This window comes from Rhinolophus sinicus, chromosome 3, assembly GCF_057876585.1.
Source record: "Rhinolophus sinicus isolate RSI-liver-muscle chromosome 3, RSI-T2T, whole genome shotgun sequence".
NCBI lineage: Eukaryota > Metazoa > Chordata > Mammalia > Chiroptera > Rhinolophidae > Rhinolophus > Rhinolophus sinicus.
In genome coordinates this window covers 89,492,184-89,518,702 of record NC_142503.1, presented here as the reverse complement: position 1 = coordinate 89,518,702, position 26,519 = coordinate 89,492,184, and the positions used below count along the sequence as shown (strand labels likewise).

At 48.0% G+C, this 26,519-nt stretch overlaps 1 protein-coding gene across 2 annotated transcripts in view; it reads right to left on the bottom strand.

The window, feature by feature from the left end:
* Nucleotides 1-37: 37 nt before the first annotated feature.
* MYH16 (myosin heavy chain 16) overlaps nucleotides 38-26,519 on the bottom strand; it is a 207,592-nt gene continuing 181,110 nt past the window's right edge. For both annotated transcript variants that reach the window (XM_088796692.1, XM_019718314.3), the window contains exons 24-44: nucleotides 25,923-26,027; nucleotides 23,823-23,909; nucleotides 23,460-23,605; nucleotides 22,244-22,334; nucleotides 21,731-21,787; nucleotides 20,943-21,029; nucleotides 18,922-19,167; nucleotides 18,598-18,715; nucleotides 17,226-17,353; nucleotides 16,483-16,679; nucleotides 15,071-15,203; nucleotides 13,795-14,011; nucleotides 12,926-13,062; nucleotides 12,730-12,833; nucleotides 10,259-10,451; nucleotides 9,104-9,307; nucleotides 7,994-8,119; nucleotides 5,821-5,991; nucleotides 5,017-5,217; nucleotides 3,733-3,958; nucleotides 38-453 (exon numbers count right to left, since the gene is read on the bottom strand). In XM_088796692.1, coding sequence (XP_088652818.1) covers nucleotides 3,758-3,958; nucleotides 5,017-5,217; nucleotides 5,821-5,991; nucleotides 7,994-8,119; nucleotides 9,104-9,307; nucleotides 10,259-10,451; nucleotides 12,730-12,833; nucleotides 12,926-13,062; nucleotides 13,795-14,011; nucleotides 15,071-15,203; nucleotides 16,483-16,679; nucleotides 17,226-17,353; nucleotides 18,598-18,715; nucleotides 18,922-19,167; nucleotides 20,943-21,029; nucleotides 21,731-21,787; nucleotides 22,244-22,334; nucleotides 23,460-23,605; nucleotides 23,823-23,909; nucleotides 25,923-26,027 — 2,949 coding nt within the window. In that variant the 3' untranslated portion in view covers nucleotides 38-453; nucleotides 3,733-3,757. The remainder of the gene's footprint in view (nucleotides 454-3,732; nucleotides 3,959-5,016; nucleotides 5,218-5,820; nucleotides 5,992-7,993; nucleotides 8,120-9,103; nucleotides 9,308-10,258; nucleotides 10,452-12,729; nucleotides 12,834-12,925; nucleotides 13,063-13,794; nucleotides 14,012-15,070; nucleotides 15,204-16,482; nucleotides 16,680-17,225; nucleotides 17,354-18,597; nucleotides 18,716-18,921; nucleotides 19,168-20,942; nucleotides 21,030-21,730; nucleotides 21,788-22,243; nucleotides 22,335-23,459; nucleotides 23,606-23,822; nucleotides 23,910-25,922; nucleotides 26,028-26,519) is intronic.

Genomic DNA, 26,519 nt, shown 5'->3' with positions numbered 1-26,519 from the left:
TCTTAGGAAAATAAAATTTCATCACTTAAAAACAATCTCCAGTTGGTACATTTTTCATGTTCATTTTATTTAAATTGCATTGGGACAAGGCTTAAAATTGTCCACGTGAGGAATTATTTCTAGAGAACAAACAGCCGGGTCACACAGACATTACATATTCCGTCCTTGACATGAACATGTAAGATCTCAACTAAAACAAACCAACTGCTACTGTTATCCGAATGCTTACACAGCTTGACACAGTCTCAGAGAAGCCATGCTGATTTGTAATTCCTCTGATGGTTGGAGATTTACATTCCCAAACCCATTTTCCCCCCACAGCTATCTTTACTCTTCAGCACCTGTCTTTTTCTGGCTTGCACTTTGCATAGTAAACACTCTTCGGATAGACCCAGTTTTCCATTTTGATATATTTTTCTTCTCAGAGGTATGTTGTTGAGATCTGTAATCACCCTAGAAGATGAGAGAGAGAGATAGAGAGAGAGTGAGAAAATCCTTGTGGGCTAAAGCTGGGAGTTCTGACACCTTTGCCCTCTTCTTGTTTGTTGGAAAGACAGCACCCGGCATGCTGCTGCTTCTGCACGGGCTTCTTCCCTCCTGAGGGACACCACTGGGTCAGACCTGGCTCACTGTGTGTGAGGTTGTGAGCATGTAGAGAAACCTTTGGGCTTGGCAGGCCCGAGTAGGTCTGAACTTCACAGGCCATTGAGAGGCCAGTGTGCGATCCTGGGGGATGCAGTGCTCACCGAGCACCCGCCTGTGGTGTCGTGTGAGGGGCCGAGAGTCTTGTTTGGCTGTTGTGATGTATCTTCCCAAGAAAGAAAAGCTACTGCTCATCACATCCCACAAGTGCATTTTAAAAGAAACAAGACTTCCTTGTGGAGAGTCTGGAATACTTCCACCCAACAGGGCCCTACCCCATGCCTATCCATCCCGCCAGCTTCGTTTCCCACCCTGTCCGTCACTCTCGCTTATCCTGAGCCCCTCTTCTCCACTCTTGCTGCACCCTTGTGTGAATCCCACCTCTGTAACTTTTGTATGTGTTAGGCCTTCTACCTGGAATTCCCTTTTTTCCTTCTCTACCTGGTGAGGGATCAATTTTATTCTTTTTAATTTCCATTAATTTTTTATTTCATTTTCATTTAATTAATATCAGAGACTAATACTTTTATAAAATACGGTGATCATATCCATGGAGGTCATGCAATGTCAATTGCTATAAACATTTCTAGAAACTTCCTCTTAGTCTCTGTACTTCTGTTGTCTTAGGCAGGTAGCAAGTGGGTACCACCCGCTGAGTGGTACTGCTCTGGACTCTTGTCCAGGTCACGTCCTCTGTGCAGCTGCTCCACCCAGCCGCCTCAGGTTGAAGCAGCTACTCCTCTGTGATTCTTTCCCATGAGAGGTAAACGCCACATCACAGAACATCTGTTCACAGCCTTGTAGCAATTGGTGTCTGCATCTACCTCTCCACCAGATTCTGAGCTCCACATGCAGGATGTTCTTTCTTACTCATCTCTGTATCCCAGAGTACAGGTGTAGCCCATATCCAGAGCTTGATCAATATTTGTGGGACTGAACAAAAGGCCACTTTGGAGAACTAAACTCTGTGGGGTCTTGACTCAGTGCTGACCCATGTATGCATACTAGTTCACTTAAGACATCTCATGGCTACTGGTAGCATATCTGGCCTTGTGACCAACAAGGGGAAATGGGATAAGAGCGTGAGGATGGGTCAAGACCTGGAGAGCAGCCCCCAGGGGCCCCAGCCTCATGACCTCTGCATGCCATTGGCAGGACTGAAGCCCAGTGGTGTGGAGCGAGAGCTATTGAACCAGAACCAGCAGACCCCAGGAATAAATAGTCACCAAACCAGGGCAGGGGATCTGCTTTACAGGGTGTCTAATCCTAGAAGCTAAGCCTCTTAGAGGCTGGGAGGTGGAAGGAGCTGAAATGCTTCCCGAGTCTGGGTAGCGCGGGAAGCCTCATGAGTAACCCCTGCCAAGGTGAGAGCTTAACAGAAGCGACTCTTTTCAGGTTTTTGCCCTGAAAGGAGATGGTTACACATTAATCGTAGGACTCACCCAGAGTCAAGCCTCTGGTTTCCTTAACTCCCTGAGCTAACCATTATTTAAGAGTTAAGGAATTAAGAGAAAGATTCTGTGTCCTACTTTTTGTTTCCTCAGTAAGTAAATGGTAAGAAAAGGCTCAGCTTGAATTCACATGTCAATGGGGTTATCACTTTTGGCTAAAAATCCCAGTTGACCCAGTCCTGAGAGACAGCTATAAGTGAGTGAGGAACCTTACCCTCACTGAGGGCTGATTCAACCAGATGTTTGAACATGAGGCCAGAAAAATTCCCGGAATCGTGGAAGTCGAACATCAGCACCTCAGCACCAGGACTCCAGCCCCCTGCCCCTCCCAACCTAAACCAAGTCCTTGATCTTGAGTTGTCCTGATTAATCCTAAACAGAGGGCAGCCTTTTCAATCTTCACAGTAATAAGACAGCTTGCCTGTCCATAGCACAGCGCTTGGATGACCATGGGTAAGTCACACTCTCAGAGCTTATTTTCCTGACCTGACAGAGATCTTTATACCTACTTCATAGGATAAATAAGATAGTGAGAAACATATACCATGAGCCTGGCTCTTGCAAAAGCAGGAGAAACCTCTGTTCCCTGGCTTTGTATTTATAAGGGTCGACGTCTGCTGTAGCATTGGTTCTCAAACTTGATCATACATCTGAACTACCTGGAGGGCTGGTTAAACCACAGATGCCAAGCCTACCTCCAGAGCTTCTAATTCAGTAGGTCTGAATTGAAGCCTAAGAATTTGCATTTCTAACAACTTCCCAGGTGAAGTTTTGGGGACCACTGCTCCAGAAGGGTCCCTGCCTTTCTCCTCACCCTGCCCTTGCTCCTCTCATGGGAAGAGGAATAATGCATCCTGTGTTTAGAAGAAGTAACCAGGAAGGCAGGGATGAGCCCCATCTGATCTCTCCTTATGGATCTACCTGCAGGGTTGGTAAGTCCTAGTCATTCCTCCCCTCGGAGTAGAGGCTGCGCCCCAGAGAGCAGGGCTCTGGTTGTTCAGTTCTGCAGGTACCTCTAATTCTGGGGTGAAGTACAAGGATGCCCATGATGGACACTGATTACAATCATAGCACAATAAAACCAGCATTTTGACTTAGGTATTTGTCTCCTGTATTCTTTTTAATTGGGTCTGAATTAAGGAAAATAAGAAAGGACTGTTTTAAAATGTCCCCCTAAAATCCCACCTGCACTCAACGCTCAGGAAATGATAGCTGCAATTATTATTATTTCCTTGATGTCAGAACCCTAAATTCTACTCGTATTGATGAAATCTCAGGAATAATGATATTGTGTCCTAAATACACACTGCTTATAAGCTTGCAAATGCCCCATGGTTCTCTAGTGAAAACAAGTGTGTACTTAGCACCGATCTGCCAGGCCTAGTGTCGAGTGCCACCAGACATGGAACTTGCCTTCAACGAGCTTCCCCTCAGATGGGGAAGCATCATGACCACCAGCACCTGTGATACCCCAGAGCTTTGGGACTCTAGAGAGGGAGCGTTGCAGCTGAGGAGACAGGGGAAGCTGTGGGGCTCCCATTGCCTGGGATAAGGGCATGGCAGACTGGAAGCTAGGAAGCACAGAGGTGAGGGAAGGTGAACTTAGAGCATGGTCGTCGAGAGAGGAATCCACACGTACCGGCTGCGGACTGGGACACAGAACCTCACTCCTCAGAGAGGGTTTTGGAGGAGCCTGTCTTGGACACCTGGATGATCTCCACAGAGGTGATGCCTTTGCCGGCCACACGGTGTCTGGTGCGCAGCTTGTTCAGGGCAGTCTCCGCCATGCCGGCCCTCTCCTCAGCGTCATCTAGCTCATGCACCGTCTTCCTGTAGCGAGCCAAGGTCTGGTTGGCCTGCTCCTCCTGTGACAAACAGGGTGGAAATCGGCTGTGAACCCGGTTTGTTCTGGTGAAATGTGCTTTGTTATAGGTTCTGCATGGACATCTGAGAGTACAGTTGTTCTATAAGGCTTGTTAAAAAACATAGCAGTCCCGGGTCGGGGACACCCTCCAGCTCACTACAGACAACCGCCTTCAACAATTTTAACTGATTATTTTTGGCCTTGACATCCATATTTCTAAATAAAATGTGCTCTGTCATTGCTTCTAGAATTTGTGGTTTTAGGCATTAGTTGTTGGTGTCTCCACTGTGGAAGATGTGGATTTAGGGCTTTGCCCAGCCCCCACCACACGTTTCCCATCCCCTCGTTTTCCCAGTAGAACTGTAGCATTGTTTTGTTTAGACCATATGTATTGTACACCTGGTCTTTAGCGAGCCTTTTGGGAAGAGCATTGGATGCATGGATGGCTGATGGATTCATTGTGGTGGCCCCAGAATTGGCAGCAAACAGCAGAGTCAAATATCTATGTCCTGGGTGGTGTGGTAGGTGGGTGTGTGGTGTAGGGTTGAGACTTGAAGGCACCTTTTGCTAACCATTTGACATTGACTTTAACATTTACTAATATAACATAAATACCCGCCCCACTCTGGGCTGTTTCCTCGCCTGTGAAATGCACTAAGACTATCAGCTTTCCTACTGGGCATCAGGAGGATCAAATAAGGGTGGGACCTGGTGTTTAACAGTATGACCAGGAGGGAGAAGTTGTCCTGGCAGAGGCCACAGGGAAAGTGGAGCAGGACAGAGGAGCTAAGACCTCCCTGGTTTTAGAGCACACTCTGCAGTGGGCACTTCAGTAAGCACGGACGTTCTTAGAGGATAGTTTTGTTTTTTGACATGCTCTTGTCACCAGTGTCCAGTCCACTTCCTACAGATAGCGAGGATGAAATGCCATGGACATGAGCCTCATAGGAATTGTCTTTTGACTGATACGTGGTTCCTTCCCTGGGGTGAATTATAATCAAGGCTGGAGACCCAGGCTGGAAAGGGAGGGAGAATTAGGGACTCGTGGCGAGTACCCACCGCCTCATCGATCTGCCGCTTGTAGACCTTCAGCTTGTTCTGCAGCTTCTCCACCAGCTCCTGCATGCGCTGGTTGGTCTTGTGGTCCTCCTCTGTCTGGAACACCAGCTCCTTAAGGCGGCGCTCATTCTTCCGCAGCGTCTTGACCGTCTCCACATGCTGTTTCTGCTCGCCGTCCAGCTCTGTCTCTAGTTCCTTGATCTGAGGAAGGAAGAGAGGAATGCAGCTGAAGGAATATATGGTTTTGAACTTCAGAGCTCAGTGGGCTTGGGCATGGGTGTCATGGCTACGGTGGTTACCTCCGACCCAGAGGTGAGCAGGTGAGCCCTGCACGGAAGGGTCAGGTAGGCTCTGCCTTTCGGAGGCCCTGCTGTGGTTCTCAGCTGGTCACGTTTCCTGAGCCTCAGTGGGGGAGGCAGGGGTTAGATAAGGTGACCTGGGCCCTTCCAGCTCCGACATTCCATGAGGTAAAGACTAAGGCTTGTTTTAAGTAAGTAGTAAGAAAGGACTAATGTTGGAAATCGAGACTACGAACAAAGACACTGGAAGAATATTGGCAACTGCTCTGCTTGGGGGCTAAGGACATCCTGGGGGAAAGATGACAGGGGGAGGAGGCGGAGAGGAGGCCTTTATACAAGTCAATTAGAGCTGTTGTCTAATTTCCTTTCCTTTTCTAGTAGTAGCAGAAGAACCCCATTCCTCATCAAATGCTGGGCATGAGTTTTGGGAGAAGAACCCGCTCTTCCCCCTGGGCCTGGCCATGTCTCCCTTTTCTCTCCGGGCTCAGCTCAGTGTTGTCCTCACCCTGGATTCCAGCTTCATGATCGTGCGCTTCCCTCCTTTCAGAGCCAGCTGCTCAGCCTCCTCCATCTTGGCCTGCAAGTCTTTGATGGTGATCTCGTAGTTCTTCTTGATTTTCTCCAGGTGCATGCAGTGGTCCTGCTCTTGCCGGAGCTCTTCCGCCATTCGGGCGGCCTGTGGGAAGTGAGAAGAGCATGAGCTGGAGCTGGGTCCCATCCAGGCTCATGGTGCATTTGAGAGACGAGGAACCGTGTCTCCCAGTCTCTGGGAAACCAAGTGGTTGATGAGAGGAACCTCACTGCCATGCTACTGGGGTTTGTGGGAGGGGGCCCCCCACTCCCGTGTCCCTTTAGTGAAAGGGGAGGAGGCAGGCTCATGTACTCACAACCAGTCCTCCCCATCCTGTGGAGTCTGCCAGCCTGGTGCTCTCCAGCCAAACTCTGTGTTGTGTCCTCCAAGAGGGGCACAGCACAGAGGATGGGAAAATCACAGGTCTGGCCAGGAAGACAAAGGCCTGCCTCCTGCCTTTAGCAAGTTGTTTTACTTACTTATTCTTTGTTTTCGCTTTTTAAAAAAATTAAATTTGTTGGGGTAACAATGGTTAGTAAAACTATATAGGTTTCAGGCGTACAGTTCTGTATTACATCATCTATCACATTGTGTGTTCACCACCCAGAGTCAGTTTTCCTTCCATCACCATATATTTGACCCCTTTTACCACCGCCCTCTCTCTACTTCCTCTCTGGTAACCACTAGACTATCGTCTGTGTCTATGAGTGTTTGTTTCTTTCTTTGTTTGTCTTGTTCATTTGTTGCTTTCAGTTTTATATACTTCATATGAGCAAAGTCATATGGTTCTTCACTTTTTCTGTCTGACTTATTTCACTTAGCATGATAATCTCAAGATCCGTCCATGTTGTCACAAATGGCAGTATTTCATCTTTTCTTATGGCTGAATGATATTCCATTGTGTATATATACTATATTATCTTTATCCATTCATCTATCAAAGGACACTTTGGTGTTTTCCATGTCTTGGCCACCATAAATAATGCTGCAATGAACATCGGGGTACATATATCTTTACAGATAAATGTTTTGAGATTTTTTGGGTAGATACCCAGGAGAAGGATTTATGTATCCCACTTTAGGGCTGAAGAAACACAGCGTTTCTTATCAGGCTCCTCGCACTTGACTGAAATGGCAGGAGCTCAGGAATATTGTTGGTCTTATTGGTGCTGGGTTCCGAGAGCATAGACTCACCATGCTGCACACAGTAGGCCTCCATGAATATTTGTGGAATGAATATAAGAATGAATGGGTAAAAAAACAAAGAGGCAACCAACCGAATGGGAGAAGATGTTTGCAAACAATACTCTGATATTGGGGCTAATATCCAAAATACATAAAGAACTCCTACAACTCAACAACAACAAAAAATCCAATTAAAAAAAATGGGCAGAGGATCTGAACAGACACACCTCCCAGAAAGACATACAAATGGCCAACAGATATGTGAAAAAATGCTCAACTTCACTAGCTGTTAGGAAAATGAAAATCAAAACCACAATGAGCTACCACCTCACACCTGTTAGAATGGCTATTATCCACAGGACAAATAATCACAAATGTTAGAGAAGCTGTGAGAAAAAGGAACCCTCATACACTGTTGGTGGGAATGTAAACTGGTACAGACACTATGGAAGGCAGTGTGGAGGTTCCTCAAAAAATTAAGAATAGAATTACAATATGCATCCACCACTCAAGACTGGTGTGAGCACCCAAAGTGACAGTGGGGCGAAAACATTTGGGGCACATCTTGCCAGCATCCACCCCTGTGCCCCTGGGCATAGCACCCATTTTCCTTTCACGAACCCTCCCATCAAGGCTGGTTTGATGCTCCTCCTGCTCAGGTGAGCCCACAGAGACGGCGCCTTTGCTATATGCCCTCAGGTCACACACTCTAATTTCACACATGATCATGTGTTTCCTTACTTTCATGTGTTTGGCTTTTCAGAAAAGACTCTAGACGCCTCAGAGCAGAGACCATATCCCCACTGCAGGGTGCCGGGACTCCATAGTGACTCATGAGGGGAGCGTGGGCCCGCCCTGCCTGGGGAAGCCTGGTCCTCAGCGGGCAGCCTGGCCCAGCAGCAGCAGGCAGCCCAGCACTTACGTCAGTCATGGCTTTCTTGGCCCTCTCGTCAGCAGAGCGGAACTCACTGATGAGCTCCTCGTGCTCGTTGGAGATGCGCTGGACATCTGACTCCAGCTTGCGCTTAACCACCAGGAGGCTTTGGTTCTGGAGGAAGAGGTGAGGACATCGCTGTGAGCCAGGAGTCTGCACAGCCCTGCTGTGTCCAGGAAAGAAAACGATCCTCTTCCACACATGCTTGCCAGACCGCCCCCCATTCCCAGCAGAAAATGGCCCTGAGTCCCAGCTCAGGGGGAGGGTCTCTCCCTTGTATTCTTCTCTGGGTTTTAGAGCAGAACTTGCATCACGAGGAGCCCAGGAATAACATCATTTAGACCTGGGGAGGATGGCAGCATAGAACAATCCTAAAGTCAGAGCTGGGAAAACCCATGTTCAAGGTCGGGTCCTTCCACCTATGTGGGTAAATTCCTTACCCTCTAGGCTTTGGGGTTCTTCTCTCTAAATGGGATTTCAATCCCTATATGTCCCATGCACATTTTTTCTTTTGGTGAATTCACATGAGATGATGAGTAAGGATTACGCCATGCTGGTGAAGGACAGCACTGTGAGCCATAGGCAGTGTCACCACTAGTAGCAGACAGGGGTCGCCAGTGTTGACTGTGGATAAGCCACTCAACTCTCTGGGCAATGGTTTTTCATTAGTAAAATGAATGTCAGACTTTGGAATATTCCAGATCCCTTCCAGTTCTAAAGTTCTTGCCTCCACAACACTGGGGTTCCTTAAAATTGGATAAATCATCAGAATCTTCTGAGGAGTTTCTCAAAGTTTAGATTTCTGGGTTCCCACCCTAGATCCACTGGATGAGCATCTTCAGGGGAGAGTCTGAGAGTCTGTCTTTAAAAATTCCGCATGTCGTTAACACACCATGCTGTGCACTGAAAAACGGCTAAGATGGAACATTTTGTGTTACGGATTTTTTACCACAATAAAAAAAAACTCTGCAGATGAGTACTGAGGACTTGATGAGTGGGGACACCAGCTGCCTCTTAGTTTTGAGGAGAGCCCACAAGGTTTGGGCACCATCCTGAGTGTGAATCCACATGGCACTTCCCAGGGACACACCATCCTACCTGGATGTTGACCTCGTTGTGCCGCTCTGTGATCTCCACCACCTCCTGTTCCAGCAGCTTGCGGGAGCGCTCGCTGCCCTCCAGGCCTGAGCGCACCTCCTCCAGCTCCGTCTGCAGCAGGCTCAGGCGCCGCTCCTGCAGGTTGTATTGTTCCCGCAGCTCCTCGTGCTGCCTGGCGTCCTCGTCCATCTGGATCTGCAGGTCCTGTGGGGCAAGAGGACATGGACTGAGCCCATCTCACAGGCCCTGGCACAGCCTGAGTGTGCTGTGACCTTCGCAGACTGGGCTCAGGAGGGAGCTGGGGTAGGAGCCAGGAAGTGGAGGCCACAGAGGAAGAGAGAATGAGGTGTAGGCCTGCCCTCAGGGAGTTTACATTCTGGTTGAGGACTAGTTGGCCGTGACCCAGGTTTGTCCAGCAGGTAGTCAGCATGAGGTCAAGACTTTCCTGATGACGGAGCACCTGGTGTTTATAGAAGGGCCATCTCAGGGAGACTTTCCTCAATGATCTTTGACAGTTACACCCCCACTCGCTAATCCCCATCGCCCTTCCCCTATCTTGTGATTTCCCCAGAGCACTTCCCAGTTTTTTATACTACAGTTTTGTGTATTTGTTGCTTACTGTCTATCTGCAGAGATGTTTGTTGTTTTGTCCATTCTCCTACCCCTAGCACCTAATACAGTGCCTGGACAGGACAGGTCTCCAATAAACACATGCTGAATGCACTGATCCAGCTATGCGTGCTTTGAAGAGCAGCCTGGTGATGAAGAGCGATAAAGGAGGACTTCAGCTCTATTCATGTTTATTTCTTAAGGTGAGGGGGTGGTGGGTAACTTGGTGTTCATATTCTTTATGTTTCTATGTCTGAAATCATTTATAGTAAGTCAAAAATGATTTTAAAAATCAAGACAGGCCCAACTTCCTGTTTCCCTCTTTTCTTCCCTTATTCCAGTGATCCAGAATATGGACTTTGGTGGTTGGGGCCTCTCATTTATATCGTCTCCAAGTCTCCTGCTCCCTGGACTGCCAGCTGCCCACGTTCTCACTCTCATGTCTTTATCCTACCTGAAGATATGCATGAAGTTGGCTCCTTGTAAGTCCGCAGGCTCGAGGTTGGCTTGCTTTGTGATTAGTTCTTCCTCCTCCCAGATCATTACCTTGATTTGCTGTTGCAGCCTTTTCAGTGTCTTCACAAGTTCGCTGTTGTTCCTGTTGGCATGGTCCAGCTGGATTTCCATCTCATTCAGATCAGTCTCCATCTTCTTCTTGAGCCGAAGTGCCTCTGCCCGGCCCTTGGTCTCTGCTTCCAGGCTGGCCTGCAAGGACTCGATTGCCCGCTGGTGGTTCTTCCTGCAAGTCCAAGCAGAGAAGGCCTTGGCATACTGGACCTGCTGTTCAGTCTGTGCTAAGCCTTCCTAGATAAGGGAACTCTGAGCACCAGCATGGGTGTGGCCATATTGTGAAATTAAACTATCTTCCTTTAAAGCATCTAAGTGAGGGGACATCACGCTTTGGGAAATGGAATAGAAGGTTAATGTTTACCACATGTCTTTTATGATCTCCATTTATTTATCATACAAAACAGCCCTGCAAGGAAACTGAGGCTCCATGACGATGAAAAACATGCCAAAGAATGGGGTCAAGATTCAAACCCACATGCTGAGGTCCCTGTTTTTTTCATTACAAAATGTGGGTTTTGGCGATACAAGTTAGATATATAGCTCTCTTCAAAACGACAGTCATTAATTGATTGTATTTAATATATATTAATTATATTGTAATCAACATAATAAACATTTCCATAAAGGCCTCATATAAACTGTATTAATCTCCTTTTACAGGAGGGGACCAGACGAGGTAATTTAGATGTTCAAAAAACATTTATTTCTTGAGGCAAATAAATGATGAGCATCTAAATATACTGTCACCTGCCCCACACTGTTCACCTCTGCTTCACCCCTAAACACTCACTATGTGCAGGCACATTGCTGGATTTGCAGCACCTTGAGATGTATTCAATTTCCAGATAGGAGCAAGGGTATCATGACATTCTCAAAAGTGAACAAAATCGGATTCACTTTGACTTAAAAATAAATACAAGCAAAAACTATAAAACATGTTGAAAAAAATTAAAGATCTAAATAAATGGCAAGACATTCATATTTGTGGATCAGGAGACTTAATATTGTTAAGGTGGGATTCAATACAATACAGTTACAAAGGAGGACATATTGTATGATTCCATTTATATGAAATGCCCAGAATAGGCAAATCAAAAGAGACAGAAAGTCGATTAATTGTTGCCGAAGGCTGGAGGTGGTGGTGGTGGGGCATGACTGCTAAAATATGTGGGATTTCTTTGGGAGGTGACGAAAATGTTTTAAAACTGTAGTGATGGTTGTACGGTTAAAAACCATCGAATTTTTTTCTTAACATGGGTAAATTGTATGGTGTGTGAATTACATCTTAATAAAGCTGTTACACACACACACACAAACACACACATTCACGCCACATAGTGGCATAGCTAGACATTGAGGGTGAGGGTCGGGTTTAGTCTGCTGCCTGTGGAGTCATCAGGCTTCTCCTCCCAATGTACTTGTCTATAATTTTATTTAATCTTTACCACATCCCAGAGAGGTGATGAAGAAGTCATCATTCTCATCTGTTAGGTGGGATAATTGTATCTATCTCACAGGTTTTTTTTGTGTGGCAAAATACGCATAACATAAAATGTACTATCTTAACCATTTTTAAGAGTATAGTTCAGAGATATTAAATACATTTATAATGTCGTGCTATCATCACCACCATTCATCTCCATAACTCTTTTCATCTTGTGAAATTGAAACTCTGCACCCATTAAATAATAACTGCCCCATGTCCTCCCTCCCCCCAGCCCCTGACAACTACTGTTCTACTTTCTATCTCTATGTTTTGACTACTCTAAGTACTTCATATAAGTGGAATCATACAGTATTTGTCATTTTTATAACTGGCTTGTTTCACTGAGCATTATTTCCTCAGGGTTTATGTATGTTGTAGTACGTGTCAGAATTTCCTTCCTTTTTAAGGCTGAATAATATTCCTTTGTATGTATGTATCATATTTTGTTTATCCATTTATTTGTCAATGGCCATTGGGTTGCTTTCACATTTTAGTTATTATGAATAATGCTGCTATGAACATAGGTGTACAAATATTTATTTGAGACCCTGCTTTAAATTCTTTTGAGTATATCTCCAGAAGTGGAATTGCTAGATCATGTGGTAATTCTATTTCAAATTTTTTGAGGAATCTCCATACTGGTTTTCATAGCAGCTGTACCATTTTACACTCACTGGAGAAATGTCTATTCAAGTTCTTTGTCCATTTTTGGGTTATTATCTTATGGAGTTTTGTAATGAATCACTAATGTACTACGTTTCAAAGGGTTTATAAACCAGAGAGTACCCTATCCATATAAGGCACTGTCATATTCCCATTTAACAGATGGGGAAACTGAGGTTCAGAGAGGTTCACCTAAATTGCCCAAGGTCACGGGACTAGTAGGTGGCAGAGATCCAGGTTTCTGGACTCTGCTCCATCACACTAGCAACGTCAGCCTCCCATCCTGTCAGCCCCATACCTCGTGGCTTCAAATTCCTCTTCTTTCTCGTGAATTCTCCGGTCGATGTCAGCTTTAACCTGAGCCAGTTCCAGCTGAATTCGAATCACCTTGCTCTCTTCAACCTGCCAGGAATGTAAACATCAGTCTTTCTGGCCAAGCAGGTGTGTGGTCCCTGACCAATGTTCAGTCCCCAAGGAGAACGCCACGAGCTCACCTCCAGGGAAGATTCAGCTTCTTCCAGGGCCACCTGGAGTTCATCCTTCTCAATCTCCAATTTTTTCTTCAACTTCTGCAGCTCGTGCACACTCCGTCCTCCCTCGCCCAGCTGATCAATCAGTTCCTTTATCTCCTCTGAGAGAAAAACATTCTTGTTAGCGAGGTACATGAGGCCTACCAGCTTCCCAGACATTCCTCCATCGGGGCCGGAAGCAGGCACCCCGAGCCTCACTGGATCACAAGAGAAGCAATATACTCCAAGTTGGAGAGTCGTGGAGCACCAGACTCGGGTGGTGGGTCCAAGCTTCTCGTTTCACAGATGAGAGGCCGAGGCCCAGAAAAGATGGAGCAAGCACAGAGCAGCTTTAGGGCCAGTGCTCAGGGCCTCCCAGGGCCTATCAGGTCCGCATGTGAGACCTTCCTTTCTCAGAGACACATGCCCCGTCCCGCCCTCCGGGTTGCAAATTCCAGCCCGTGACCCCTATGTGTGAGAAATAGATATGCGTATGTATATTATTTACATAGGACAGATATAAGGGCTCAAGTAAAATCTATTGAGCCCTTACTTATCAAGCCCTTATTCTACTAAGTAAAGACTTGACACGTTTTATTTCATTGACACAACAACCTTACAAGGAAGACAGTATTATTACCCTATTTTACAGATGAGGAAACCGAGACACAGAAAGTTTAAGTAACTCATCTAAGTTACGTTGCTGAGTGCTCAAAGGGCTTGCCAGCCGATCAATAAACATTTATCGTGCACCTACTATATGCCAGGTGCTCAAACCCACGATGTCCCAGGAGGAAGGGAGCCCTGGCTGTGTCCTCGTTCCTGCAGGCCCACCCGCCTGCCCTCGGGCTCACCCTGCAGGGTCTTGTTCTCCTTTTTCACTGACTCAAGGTGCTCCAGGGACTCCTCGTAGGCGGTCTTGATCTTGAAGCTCTCCGTCATGTACATGCGGCATTCCTTCTGCGAACTGTCTACCTCCACCTGCAGCTCCTCGCACTTCTGCTGCCACTCAGCCAGCATCTTGTCAAAGAGCCGCTGCTTCTTGTCCAGGGCGGCAGCTGCGGCATTGGCCTAGGGACAGGTGGGGAGGGTGTCCGGGGGTCTGACTTTCCTGCTCCTTTCCCCGCCTTCTGCCCCCTCCCTTCCTTTCTTCTCCAATGCAGTGACTCTGGCGACTACGGACTTCTTGGGAATTAGGACATAATTCAACACGTATGGCACAAACAGAGAATAGGGAGTCAGGAGAGAGCTACATTCCAGTTCTCAAACTTTGACTACTTTAGGTGTGACCTTTCGCAGTCCATCTTGTCTTTCCAGCCTAGAATTTTCTCAGGTGTAAAATGAGCAATCTGGGCCACAACGTCCTTCCCAGATTTGTGACATTCACTAACTCCCCATAACGTATTTCTCTATAAGGTACTAACATACATTACGCATCATTCTCCAACTCAGAGATGGGTTTGGTATTATTTTTCTTGTGGATCAAAGCTGATTATTCTTAAGACATTATTTTTTCATAGACCTTTTTTCTTTTTCATAACTCCCCGGCAACTATGTATTTGTGGCTCTGCAATATTAGATTTTGTAAATGTCAGCTTAATTTCTTAATTTGGCAGGAGCAAAACCTTTTAGGGTTTTAGGATTTCCCCCCCGGAACTGTTCCCATTGATGTGACCTTCTGCCTGTGTGACCCTCACAGCTGGCACGAAGCCATGGTCCTATTTAGACCAAGACCAGGTTGGTGTGTGCCAGTGGGAATCTTACATAATTCGGCTGGAGACTGGGAAATCAGTCTGAACCAGGGATTCAGATAGGCATATTTAGCCACACAAAGTGTGTGGGATATGGTTTGTGTGAGAGAAAAGGGAGCAGGGATAATATGTTGACTTCCTGGGATGAGTAAGTTTCATCCTGGTCACGGACCTCTTTAAATGGTGGCTTGTTGAGTGTTAATATCTCAGAATTATGAGTACATATAAACACATATTCAGGCAGGAGCTTGTGTCCAGTGGGCCTGTGTACAAACCCTCCATCCTCATGGGCCACTGTTTCTTCCTGCTCACCCCAGACATTTGATAGTCTAACCCTACTCTTTGTGGGCCCCGGGGACCTCGCATTTGACCTTCTGACCTTCTCCAAGTCGATGGTGAGGTCCTCGACTTCTGCCTGGAGTCTCTGTTTATTTTTCTCGAGGGAGGCAGCCCGAGCCTGGGCAGCTTCAGCTGCCTCTTCTGCTTCCTGGAGCCTGGCAGCTAGTTTCCTCCTGTGGATAAGGGTAAGAGGGGCCCATCAAGGAAATATAGGAGCCCACAGGCAGGGGGCAAAGGCTGTGGTGTTGAACTCTGGTGTCATGATGGAAAAGATGCAGACAAAATGGAGCATGTTTAGAGGAAGCAACCACTGACCATTCATTCCTTCAACAAATTATTGTTTCTATTCTGTGCCAAATATTGTTGTAGGCATTAGGGAAATAGCAGTGAATAAAACAGACTAATATCTCTGCTCTCATGAGAGTTCTGATCTGGGTGTGTGTGTGGGGCACAGACAATACACAACAAAATGGCATAAACACTATGGAGAAAATAAAGCAGGGAGAGGGACACATGAGCAAAGGCCTGAGGGAGGGGAGGGCAAGGGCCCCCTTGGGTGCTTGGGGCAGAGTTTCCAGGCAGAAGGAGTGAGGGATTGAGATTTAGATTTAGCCTGGGAGAGAGCCTTTGGGTGGGAGTCGGCGGGCAGGCAGCGGTCAGTAGAAAATAGAAAAGAGCTGGAAGGCAGGAGGTGGAAGCTATAGAAGGCAGATTCAGGCTCAATGGATGAAGAGCTTTAGATAAAAGACTTGTCTCAGCTGGAAGGCACAATGCTTTTTGCTATCCCATCACCACAAATTCCAGTGGGGGGAAGGCACAGCAAGCAGGCTGTGGTCCCCTCCCTGCCTGGCACAGGGTGGCTCATGCACAGGGCTTCCTTGGGTGTGTGGGCCCAGGGGTACCCAAGCAGCTTTTTCTTATGCAAGAGCCCCATTCACATGTCCACTCATTTTCTCAGGCCCGTAAAGCAGAGTGTCCAGTTCTCTAATCTGTGAATGAGGGAGAAAGCTCAAAGAACTTGAGGACATTGACCACAGAGCTGGGGAAAGGCAGAGTGAAGACGTTTGCCACTGAGTGTGGTCTGTGTAGTCCCAGCATCACCGAAAGGCCTTGCCCCAGACCCACCAGGCCTGTGGGGCTTCCTGAGCACTTCGGAGGCACAGAAGCCCTGCCCAGAGGAGGAGCCCCCGCCCCTGACTTCCCTTCCTGAGCCGGAGCACTTTATGGCCGAGAATATAGGTAAGAGAACGCTTGAAGATGGAACCTGAAGGCTGGCAGTGTAGGCAGGGGGTTCCCCTGTCCAGACACTCATCCCTCCTTTATACGAGGAGGTTGCAAACTGCCTTTTCCCGGGTATGGCCCTGGCCTCAGCTGTGGCTGACAGTGGCGAGACCTCCGGTACCCACCCACCCGCTTGGCATTTCCTGCTCTCCTGGCACAGGGTGAACTCACTTGGTCTCCTCCAGCTCCTCAGTCCTCTGGATGGCATCCGTCTCATACTTGGTCCTCCAGGTGGTCACCTCAGTGTTGAGTTTGGACACGAGGCGCTGCAGCTCTGACTTGCCTCCCTGCTCCTCCTCTAGCTGCTCCTTCAGCAGGTCCAGGTCGTGCTTTGTGTTGGCAAGACTCACCACGGCTGCGCTGCGAGACTGTGGGGACCACACGAGCTGGTCAGAGGCCCACCGGGCTCTCCACGGTCCCCACGGCCAGCACTTAGATTTTACGTAATGTTTGATCAACAGTGTAGCAAGTAAAGGGGAAAACACACACAATTCTATAACCCTAACCATCATGGTTTGTTTTCCCTGTTATCTTCCAATTACTGTCCTCAAAGATACACAGTTTCACTTAGTCATACGTACAGCATACTACAGTTTTGTTTTGTTTTCCATATGATCACAAACCATAGTCTCGATGTAGTTTCTACTTTATATCCTTAGTTATAAAACTTTTGGTCAGTTAGACTTCAGATGGTTCTCCAGGTTGATTGTTCCATAATTTAGTTGTAATTTTAATGTGGTCTCAGGAGGAGGCAAGCACAGCGTTTATCTACTCCGCCATCTTGGATCCTCTCCAGCACACTCCAGTTTTGCAGTTAATTTTTAGTAGTGAATCAAATATTTTTCATGTTCCTTCTATAGCTTCATAACCTATAACTTTTTTCAAGGAGGCAGCTCTGTGACCCCCAAACATACCTTGGATTCTTCATCCAGTTGCCTCTTGTAATCATCCACCTGTGATGTCAGTGATGTCTTTATCCGCAGGATTTGATTGAGCCGGCTCTGGGATTCTTCATATTCCCGGCTCAGTTCACTATTTTCAGCTGGGTGAGAAGGCATGGGAGAGGTACTGGATGAAGAACTGGGCGCCCAGCCTGATTATAAGCTCCCCCAGGGCACTGCTCCCAAAGTACCCAGTAAATACAGCGGTACGGCTGAGTGAACTGGAATGGGGAGCACGGCGACCACCACGCCAGCCACCCAAATTAAGTTAGCCCATAAGAGGAGCAAGTGCCCAAAGGTTGCCAACACCCAGGTGACTTACATGGGGTAAGGGTCTTCATTCAGATAATGAAGCCCACCCTGGCGGGAGATACAGCAAAGAAGTTTGGAGAAAGCAGTGGGGTAGAGTGTTTACTTTGTAAAGTGTATTTGTCACAGTCTCAGAACATATACTCCTGTCATTTGTGGACTGATTGCTGGGACCAGAGGCCAGCCATGAGCCAGAGAGGAAGATCAGGGTTTCTGGTTCTGCTCTGTAAGTCACTTTATCTCACTGAGCTTCTCACTTTCCTCATCTGTCAGATAGAGATATTGATTTTTAAAAGTATTGAGGATGTGGGAACTAAGGCCAAAGGATGCCTGCATGTTCTCGGCTGTCACACTGGAGCCTTGTCTAACTGCCTGAGGAGTGTTATCTTTTCTCAGGAAATGAACCTTGGTTTGACTTACTATTTACCAGGTTAGCCCAGTCTCTGCAAAGTTAGGTGTTAACTTGTTTAGTGATTAAGCAAATTAGTTTTGGCCTAGAGAAGCACAGGTATTCTTCTGGTAGAAACCAAACCAAACCAGACCCAGACGCTGCAGTATTATTATTCTGTAGGACATTAACATTTTACATCCAACTTAGCAAAGTTACTTAAGCATTCCTTTCCTGGCTGACTATGTACATCTCAGCTCCTCATGCTCTGCAATGGCAGCGTGACCATTGTTTCTGGTTCCCTCATTAGTGACACATGTTTGCTTTATGCTAATACGTGGATCATGTTTTAAAATGTTTGATAGTCGTTTTTCGTCGGTATGACTGCCCCTCCCGCTGATCTCACAGGTTGGCCAAGAGAACTGATATGAAAATGCTTTGAATAGTGTTCCCTTTTTTACCCTGTAAAGACACGACTTGGAACACTCAGCGGGTGGGATAAAACCTTGTCCCATTGCAGGGGATGTGAACTTTCCAAGACCAAGAAATCTCTGTGGGGAGGAATCAGGCACTCCTCAGTTTCCTTGCAGACACCTGTTCTGTCGCATGCGCTGCTCCTCAGGGAGCTGCAGGGAGGAGTGCGCTCACCTTGGAGACGGGTCCTGATGGCGTTGATTTCTGCCTGGTTTCGTTCCAGCTCAGCCACCTTGGCGTTGGCTTCTGCTAGGTTATCCTCCAGCTTTCGGACGTGGGCCTCGGCATTCGTCTGCTCGGGGAGAAGGTACCCGGGGGGGAATGGGGAGGCCCAGGCCAGGCGCTCCTGCTTCCCACCTGGGTTCCCCTAGTGCAGCCTCCCAGGCCACCCCCTCTAGTTCTAGGATGTCCCTGCCTTGGAAACCCCCAATGGCTCACCATATTCTATTAACATAAAGCCGGGGCACCTCCCCGTGGCTGTGGATGGGCCTCCCTCACCTTGGACTTCTGCATAGTCTCCACGCTGGCATTGAGGTCATCAATCTCGGCCTTCATGACCTGCTTGTCCTTCTCCAGCTTGGACTTGACCCTCTGCAGGTTCTCCACGTGCTCCGTCAGCTCGGCCATGGAGTCCGTGTGCTTCTTGCGCAATGTGGAGGCTGTCGCCTCGCTCTGCAGGGCCGCCTCCTCCAGCTCCCGCCGCAGCTTCAGCAGTTCAGCCTCCCGCTTGCGGTTCTGCTCAATCTGGGGAAGAGGAGAAGCAGGGCTTAGCAAGACTGACGGGCACTGGCGTCTTTGGGGTAGACACTGCCCACCTGCTCAATGGCCCCCTGATGTTCCTGCATCCCACTAATGAGGTGTCCTGATTGAAATATCAACCCTAAGCCTGTGGGGGAGTTGCCTGTAGGATTTGTTTAGATAGTGCTGTATGTGGAATTATGGCCCCCCAAAAAAGATATGTTCAAATCTTAACCCCAATATCTGTGCATGGGACCTTATTTGGGAATAAGATCTCTGCAGATGTAAACAAGTTAAAATGTCATACTGGATTAGGGTGGGTCCTAATCTAATGACTGGTTATCTTTATAAGAAGAGGGAAATTTGGAACCAGAGAGACACATAAAGAGAAGGCCACGTGACCACAGAGGCAGAGACTGGAGCGAGGCAGCTAAATGCGAGGACCAGCACAGGTTGCCACCAGAAGCCAGCAGAGAGCCTAGAACAGATTCTCCCTCAGAGCCTCCAGAAGGAACCTACCAGGCAGCCCCTTTTCCATGGCTCCTGCTCTCCACCCCCCTGTTCTCTTAACTGTCCCTGTACTGCTAGACATAGTACCTTTGTTGATGCCCTTCGTTCAAACCACCTGGGGTGACTTTGTTTCCTTCCAGGATCTGACCACAGCTGGGCACCTGCTTCAGGTCTTGGCAACAACACCCCCCCTCCCCAAAATTGTGGACTGGGGCCATGATGGTGAGGGAGTGGGACATGGAGTCTGGGGTGCCTTCGAATGATAAGGGACATCGTACATGTTCCTGCTCTCTGCTCTGACCCAGAGTCTGCATTTGCAAGAGAGCTGACTACATGGAATTAGAAGAAGAGTTTCATGTCTCTTCTATTGGTCTCCATGATGCTGTCATGTGAGTTGGATGCATTCAGATTCCAGCCCCCACTCGCCTCTTAGTGGGGTGTTCTTGGAGAGTGGGGTCACCCCACTATATTAACCTTGTCTTTATTTTCTGTATGCTGGTGCTTTATTTTCTGTATGCTGGTATTCAGGGTCAATGAAGCCCCTGAAAGTGTCAGCTAATTCCTAGACATAGCAAACAATTCAATTTCAAATGCAAACCAACCAATCTAGTTCTCTTACTCTCAGTCACTATCCACCTGCCCTAATCAGCCAGGGCCAGGTACCAGAAATTATCCAAGCTAGCCAATCCTGAGCCTGCTCCCCCACCTCACTTGTTCCTTCATCAGAAACCACAATAGCGGCTCTTGCCCACAATTCCCCGTTCGTCTGCCTGCTGACTGACCCTGGTGCTTCCCTGGGTGGCCCTGCTTGGCACACCCCCTTCTCTTGGGATCCATAACATACAGTTGACCCTTGAATAATGCAGGTTTGAACTGTGCAGGTCAATTGAACTGTGGTCAATTGAAAAAAGTTTGCATATAAGTGAACCCATTCAATTCCAACCCATGTTATTAGGGTCAAGTGTAGCTCTTCAGTGACAATCCCCTCTTGATCTGCTGGCCTTACTGTGCCTCAAACTTTCTATTAACACACTGTATCTTTAGGACACCCACCCTCTGCATTCAATCCAAATCCTGCTTACATCAGTGCCACTGAGCTAAGGAGCCCCAGAAGGACATGGACGAACCAGCCCCTCTCTCACCTACTCTTTATTACTAATCGGTTTCTTCTCAAGGTAGCACCAGGAATTCAGCAAAAATAAACTGGTCTTTAGCCCACTGTTCATCATCCAACATTTTTTTTTCTCTCTGCAGGCAGGAAGGAATTGTACCTGAGCAGACGTGGCTCCCCCAGCCTCTTCCAGCCTGTCACTGAGATCTTCGAGGTCCCGGGACAGGTCGCTGCGTTGTTTCTCCACCTGGGGTGAGATTGAATGATACGGAAGCCATCCATGAGCCCCTCTTTGTGCATGGCGCCTGTGAGGCCGGGGGCCTGGACTTGGGGAGCTCTGCACTCTGCCTGCCACCCCACATACTCAGTGAAGGACGCTGTCTGTTTTCCTTCCTGCACTGGTGGGCCTTAGAGTCCATCTACCTCCCAGCCCAGTTTGGCTGAATCTGGAGTTTAGGTGTCGTATGATTCATTTCTTACTAGTTTTCTGGCCTCATTCCCAGTAGGATCCCTGCCCTCAACTCTCCCTCCACTCTTTGCTCTTCCTCTTACACCTTTGTCCCTGGGCAGGTAGGTACTATTTCATTCCCTCTACCTAGAAATTCCTCCCTGCCTCAGCCTGTTGAATTCAATTTTCGAGTCAATTTTAGAGTAATGTTTCCTCTACCACTGGCCTCAGGCAGAGCTAGCCTCCTCTCCTTGGACACCACAAGTAGCATCTTATGTCGTAATTAATGTGCACGTGTAGCACAGTGCCTGGCACACAGTAGGTGCTCAAGAAAAAACGAGGAGGTGGTGAAAAAGTATGCCGGTGTAGTCATTCATTTCATCTGTAACAATGTCCTGCCCTCCTCTCTGTTGGTTTCCTGAGTGGGAGTTTCTGCTGATGGTTGGATCGTACCTGGCATTAGTCCTTTGACTCAAGGAAGGCAGAAGTATATCATTTACCTTGGCTCTCATTGCTCTCTCAGCTTCTAGTTCTTCTTCCAGCTCCTCGATTCGGGCCTAGCAGACAAACAAGCAGATGAAAGGGGTGAGGGAATTATTTCTCTTGTGTGAAGTTAGAAACCGAACCACTTGGCTTTTTAAAATGGAAATGGTAGACGGGAGCTAAGCATATGATGGACACTGTCAAAAGCAGAGGGAAGCAGGAATGTGCAATGGCCCCGAGGCAGGATGGAGGCTGGGGAATGTCAGACCCGCAAGGAGCCAGCATGGCTGGACAGCATGTGAATGATGGGTGATGAGGGAGGGAGCAGGGGCCAGATTGTAGAGGGCCTTGTAACTATTGTCAGGACTTGGAATTTAACCCTGCGTGAGGTGGACACGGGTCAGTCTCTAAGGACCCTGTGGCAGTCTGTCTCCTCAGGAAAACTTAGCAACTCATCAGCTGATGTGAGGAAAGGGTGCTGGAAAGTGCATCCCAAAAGGCGAATTCAGTCTTTTCGGTCCTGGACATACCTGGTGCTCCTTTAGTTTCCGCTGCAGAGTGGAATTCAGAGACTGCTCATCCTCATACTTAGAGTTGACAGAATTGATTTCCATATCTCTCCTGCAAGAGAAGGTTTGATCTCCAGAGGGAAGACTCTGCGGGTAGACCAGCAAGCTGGCCAGGCAATGGAGCCTGGGCGACTGGAGGAGGCCTCGAACCTGCTGAAACCCATCTGCCCCCTAACCTCTGGCCTGTGGGTATGACAGCCTAGAAGGTCTCACCCTAGAGAGCCCCAGGATCTGCTCCACGCATTTGTCATTCACTTATTCTTTCACTCATTCATTAACGCGTGCATTTATTCATTTGGCAAATGTTTACTGAATACCTACTATGTGCCAGACATTGTTTGGGGTTCACATCAGTGAACAAACCAGACAGAAATCACTGCTCTAGTGCAGCTTACGTTCTGGGGGCTCTGGAATTGATGCTTTGCCTTTTTAGGGAAAATTTTCCTCCAAAAACTTTTCACAAAGGGCTGTCTCCTTCTGATGTGTGAGTTCCATGTGTCAAGGAGCTAACTTGCTAGAGACCAAGCTGATGAGGGGGAAGGGTAAGGTCACACGCACCTTTTGTGTGTGCCACAGAAGAAACGTGCTGAGATGCAGATTTTGCTGCGTATGCCTCTCATAGCAGCCTGTGGTACTTCAAAACTGCCTTAGCAAAATATACTTCACAGATGCACTGTCTAAATCCTACTCCCTAATAGCGTTTCCTTCTCTTATCTCCTCCACCCACTCTGCCTCTTACTTAGTTCAGGTTTACGCCTGGACCATTGCAGTAGTGTTCCTATGGTCTTCCTGCTTCTAACTTTTCTCCACTGCACCTTTCCTCTACATTACTATTGACAAAATACCCCACAAACCCTTGTGATCTTTGAGATCCCAGGTTATAGGTTTCTATGAACACTCTGCCCTCCGGGGTGGAAGCATTGCTTAGTACAGTCTCCTTTTCCTCATCCAGCGGGACTTGTGTGAGGCTGGGAGGTCCTTGCGGACAGGGCAGCACTTCCTCCTTCCTCCCTATGTCTTCCATGCTGGGTACAGTGCCTGGCACATAGTGGGTTCTGGGGACAGGCATTAACATATGTGAAGCCCTTAGCACAGTGCCCGGTGCCTGGCACCCCTCAGGAAGTGCTAGATGCTGCTAATATTGTTACGGAAGAAATGAATGACGGCACGGGCATACTTTTTCACCACTTCCTCGAGATCTAGCTTGGACCGCTCCATCTCGTTGAGATTGTCAATGGTCATCTTCAAGTCACTCTCCGCTTTCCGACGAGCCTTTTCTACCTCTGCCCGGATTTTCTTTTCCTGCTCCCAGTTATCCTCCAGCTGCAGAGACAAGAAGAGCCAGAGAAAGGAGAGCGGGGCGTAGTGTCAGGCCACAACGCAGTAAGGAACCAGACTGGCTCCTTAGTTTTGACATCAGAAAAGCTCTCACTTCCCCGGGGGATGTGTCAGTCCAGTTCCCCAAATCCCTCTGAGGACCCAGTGCCCTGGATGGACCTGGACCTCAAGCTGTAGCATCGGCCCAGCCCCGGGGCGTTACCTCGTGGATCTGGGTGTTGAGCTTGCTGTTGCTCTTGGTCAGGTGGTTCACCTTGTCCTCCTCAGCTTGCAGGTCATCGAGGGTTTTCTGGAGGGAAAAATAACACACGTATGTCCCCCCAGGCCTGCAGGAGCACCCGAACAGACCTGGTTCTCTGCTATCACTTCTGAGCTGATGTGAGTTGTCGTTAGTGAACAGCTACTGAGCACCTGCTCCTGGGTGCTGGGTGAGGCCGGGGCAGATCCGAGCCCCCGTCAGCCGCAGGGGGGAGCTGGGGTCAGTGGCGGTTTTCTGTTCTCTACAGGGCATATGGAAATCTGTGGAGGGCTTCCGGTTGTCACAATGATTGGGGGGCCCCATTGGCACTAAGTGACTGGTTCCAGGGATGCTGGACATCTTGTCTTTCTCCAGACAGTCCGACACCGTGAAGAACAATTCTGCAGTCCACACACGTGAGGTCCTACCCAGGCATTCATGTAAGTAAAACAACCATTTATCCTTCTCTGAACCTAGGACCCATTACCACTTTACCTATAACTCAAACCCTTCTGAGCCTGTTTGCAGCCGTTATAGACAGGCTCGGGCAGACAGCCCACTGCTCACAACTCTAGTTGATCTGCCTGAGATTTTACACACTGACAGCCCCATTATTTATTATAAATTACTTTTCATTCATTTCTCCTTTATATTGAAGGGCACGCCATTGATTTTTTTTTGAAGTTATGCATTAGTTATATCATTAGAATTTTTATTTCAGGAGAGTAAGAGAGCCTTCCAAATTACAGTCAGCTCTCATCATTTGTGGATTACCTTTATGCCAATTTACCTACTTGCTAAAATTTATTTGTAATCCCCAAATCAATACTTGTGGTGCTTTCATGGCCATTCGTGGACTTGAGCAGAGGGGTGAAAACTTTGAGTTGCCTGGTTTTCAGCTGAGAACGAGTGAGAGGATGCTCTGCCTTCTTGTTTCAGCTCAGACTGCAAACAAGTATCCTTTTCACAGTCTATTTACTGCCATGTTTTTACATGTTTGTGTTTTTAGTTGGTGATTTCACGGTATAAAATGGTACCCAAGCACCGTGTTGTCTGGTGAGCCTAAGTACAAGAAGGCTTTGGTGTGCCTTACAGAGAAAATGTGTGTATGAGATAAGCTTTGTTCAGGCATGAGAGACAGTGCTGCTGAGCGTGAGATTAATGTTAGGGAATCAACAATATGTACTAGAAAAGGTGTCTTTAAACAGAAACACATATAAAACAACATCATGTATTGATCGTAATTGTATGTATTATGTATTGATTGTTGTGACCAGAAGCTTATAGGAACCTAACTCTAAATTTCCCCTAGGAGCAGAGGTTTAGTATTTGCTAATTCAGTGTGTGTGGTGACTTTATAATGAGAACTGGCCATATTCGTTATAAAAGGAAGCTCTGGGGTTTGATATGGTTGCGAGTCATGGTCTAAGGGGAGGCATTTCCAGAGGCAGTTCAGGGGACGTGCTGTGGATTCATGGTGTCAGCAAACAGGGATGAGGGTCCACTGTCCAGGCCGGGGCTTCAACACACTCTTTGCATCTGTGTCCCCAGAGCTAGGAAGTACCCCATGCCACAGTCAGCACTGGTGTCTGGTCAGCACTGGCTGGCTCTGCATTTTGGAGCCTGAGCCTGTAACAGTCGGTGGGTCTCCCCATGACCTCAAGAGCTCTTGCCTTTTGTTTCCGTGATGTATCAGGGTTCATTGGTGTTTTAGAGCTCACAGGACACTTCCATATATCCCATTTCATCCTTATGATTCTGGGGACCATACCTCCTTATGACTCTGGGGACCATCCTGATTCCTGCCTGCTGTCCCCCTCTCACTCTTAAAGTGTTCTAGTTTGGGTGACAAATTATATAGTGACTCCACTTACAACAAATCTGGAAGGAAGGCATCAAGATGTGACCACGCTCATTCACTGACGAATGAATTGAGATTTAGGGAGCGTCTGCGACTTCCCTAAGGGTCCCTACCAGAGGGGTGGCAAAGCTGGGATTTGAACCAGGGTCTCCCATCTCTGAGCTCTGCCTGCTCTGCCAAGGGGAGAAGCAGGTGGTGCCTACCTGGTGCAGCTCCTCCAGGGCCCTCTTCTCCTTCTGGAGCTTGGCAATGGAGTCTTCGCGGAGAGAGAGGTCTCCAGTCAGGGTGCGGACCTTGTGATCCAGGGCCTGGAAACCAGGGAAAGGGAGAGCCAGGACTTTAAGGCTGGGAACACCCTCTGGTGGGAGGACAGGAGGGGGAGGCACTTGTTTTGAGAAAGGGTCCTTGGCTTGGCTCTACTCTAGAGTCATCTAGGAGCCTGAGAAATGCCAACACCCAGGGCACACCCCAAACGACCAAGTCAGAATCTTCGGGGTGAGGGGAGCAGCAAGAGCCACCAGTTCAGGACGTTGCTACTCAAAGCCTTGTCCTTGGACATCAGCTGTGGCACTGACTAAGAGTGTGGTAGAAACGTAGACCCCGGGGTCCTGCTAGACCTGCTGATCCAGAACCCGTGTCTTATCAGGATCTCGATGGTTTGTGTGCGCATCAGAGCTGGAGAGGCATGGGTGTAGGCAGCATCCACCTTCCCATGTTCATGGACCCCACCCAAGTGCAAGGGTGGGAAGGGACCTTGGGGCCAAGGGCCAGCCAGATGGCATCAGGAGCCAGGGGCTCCC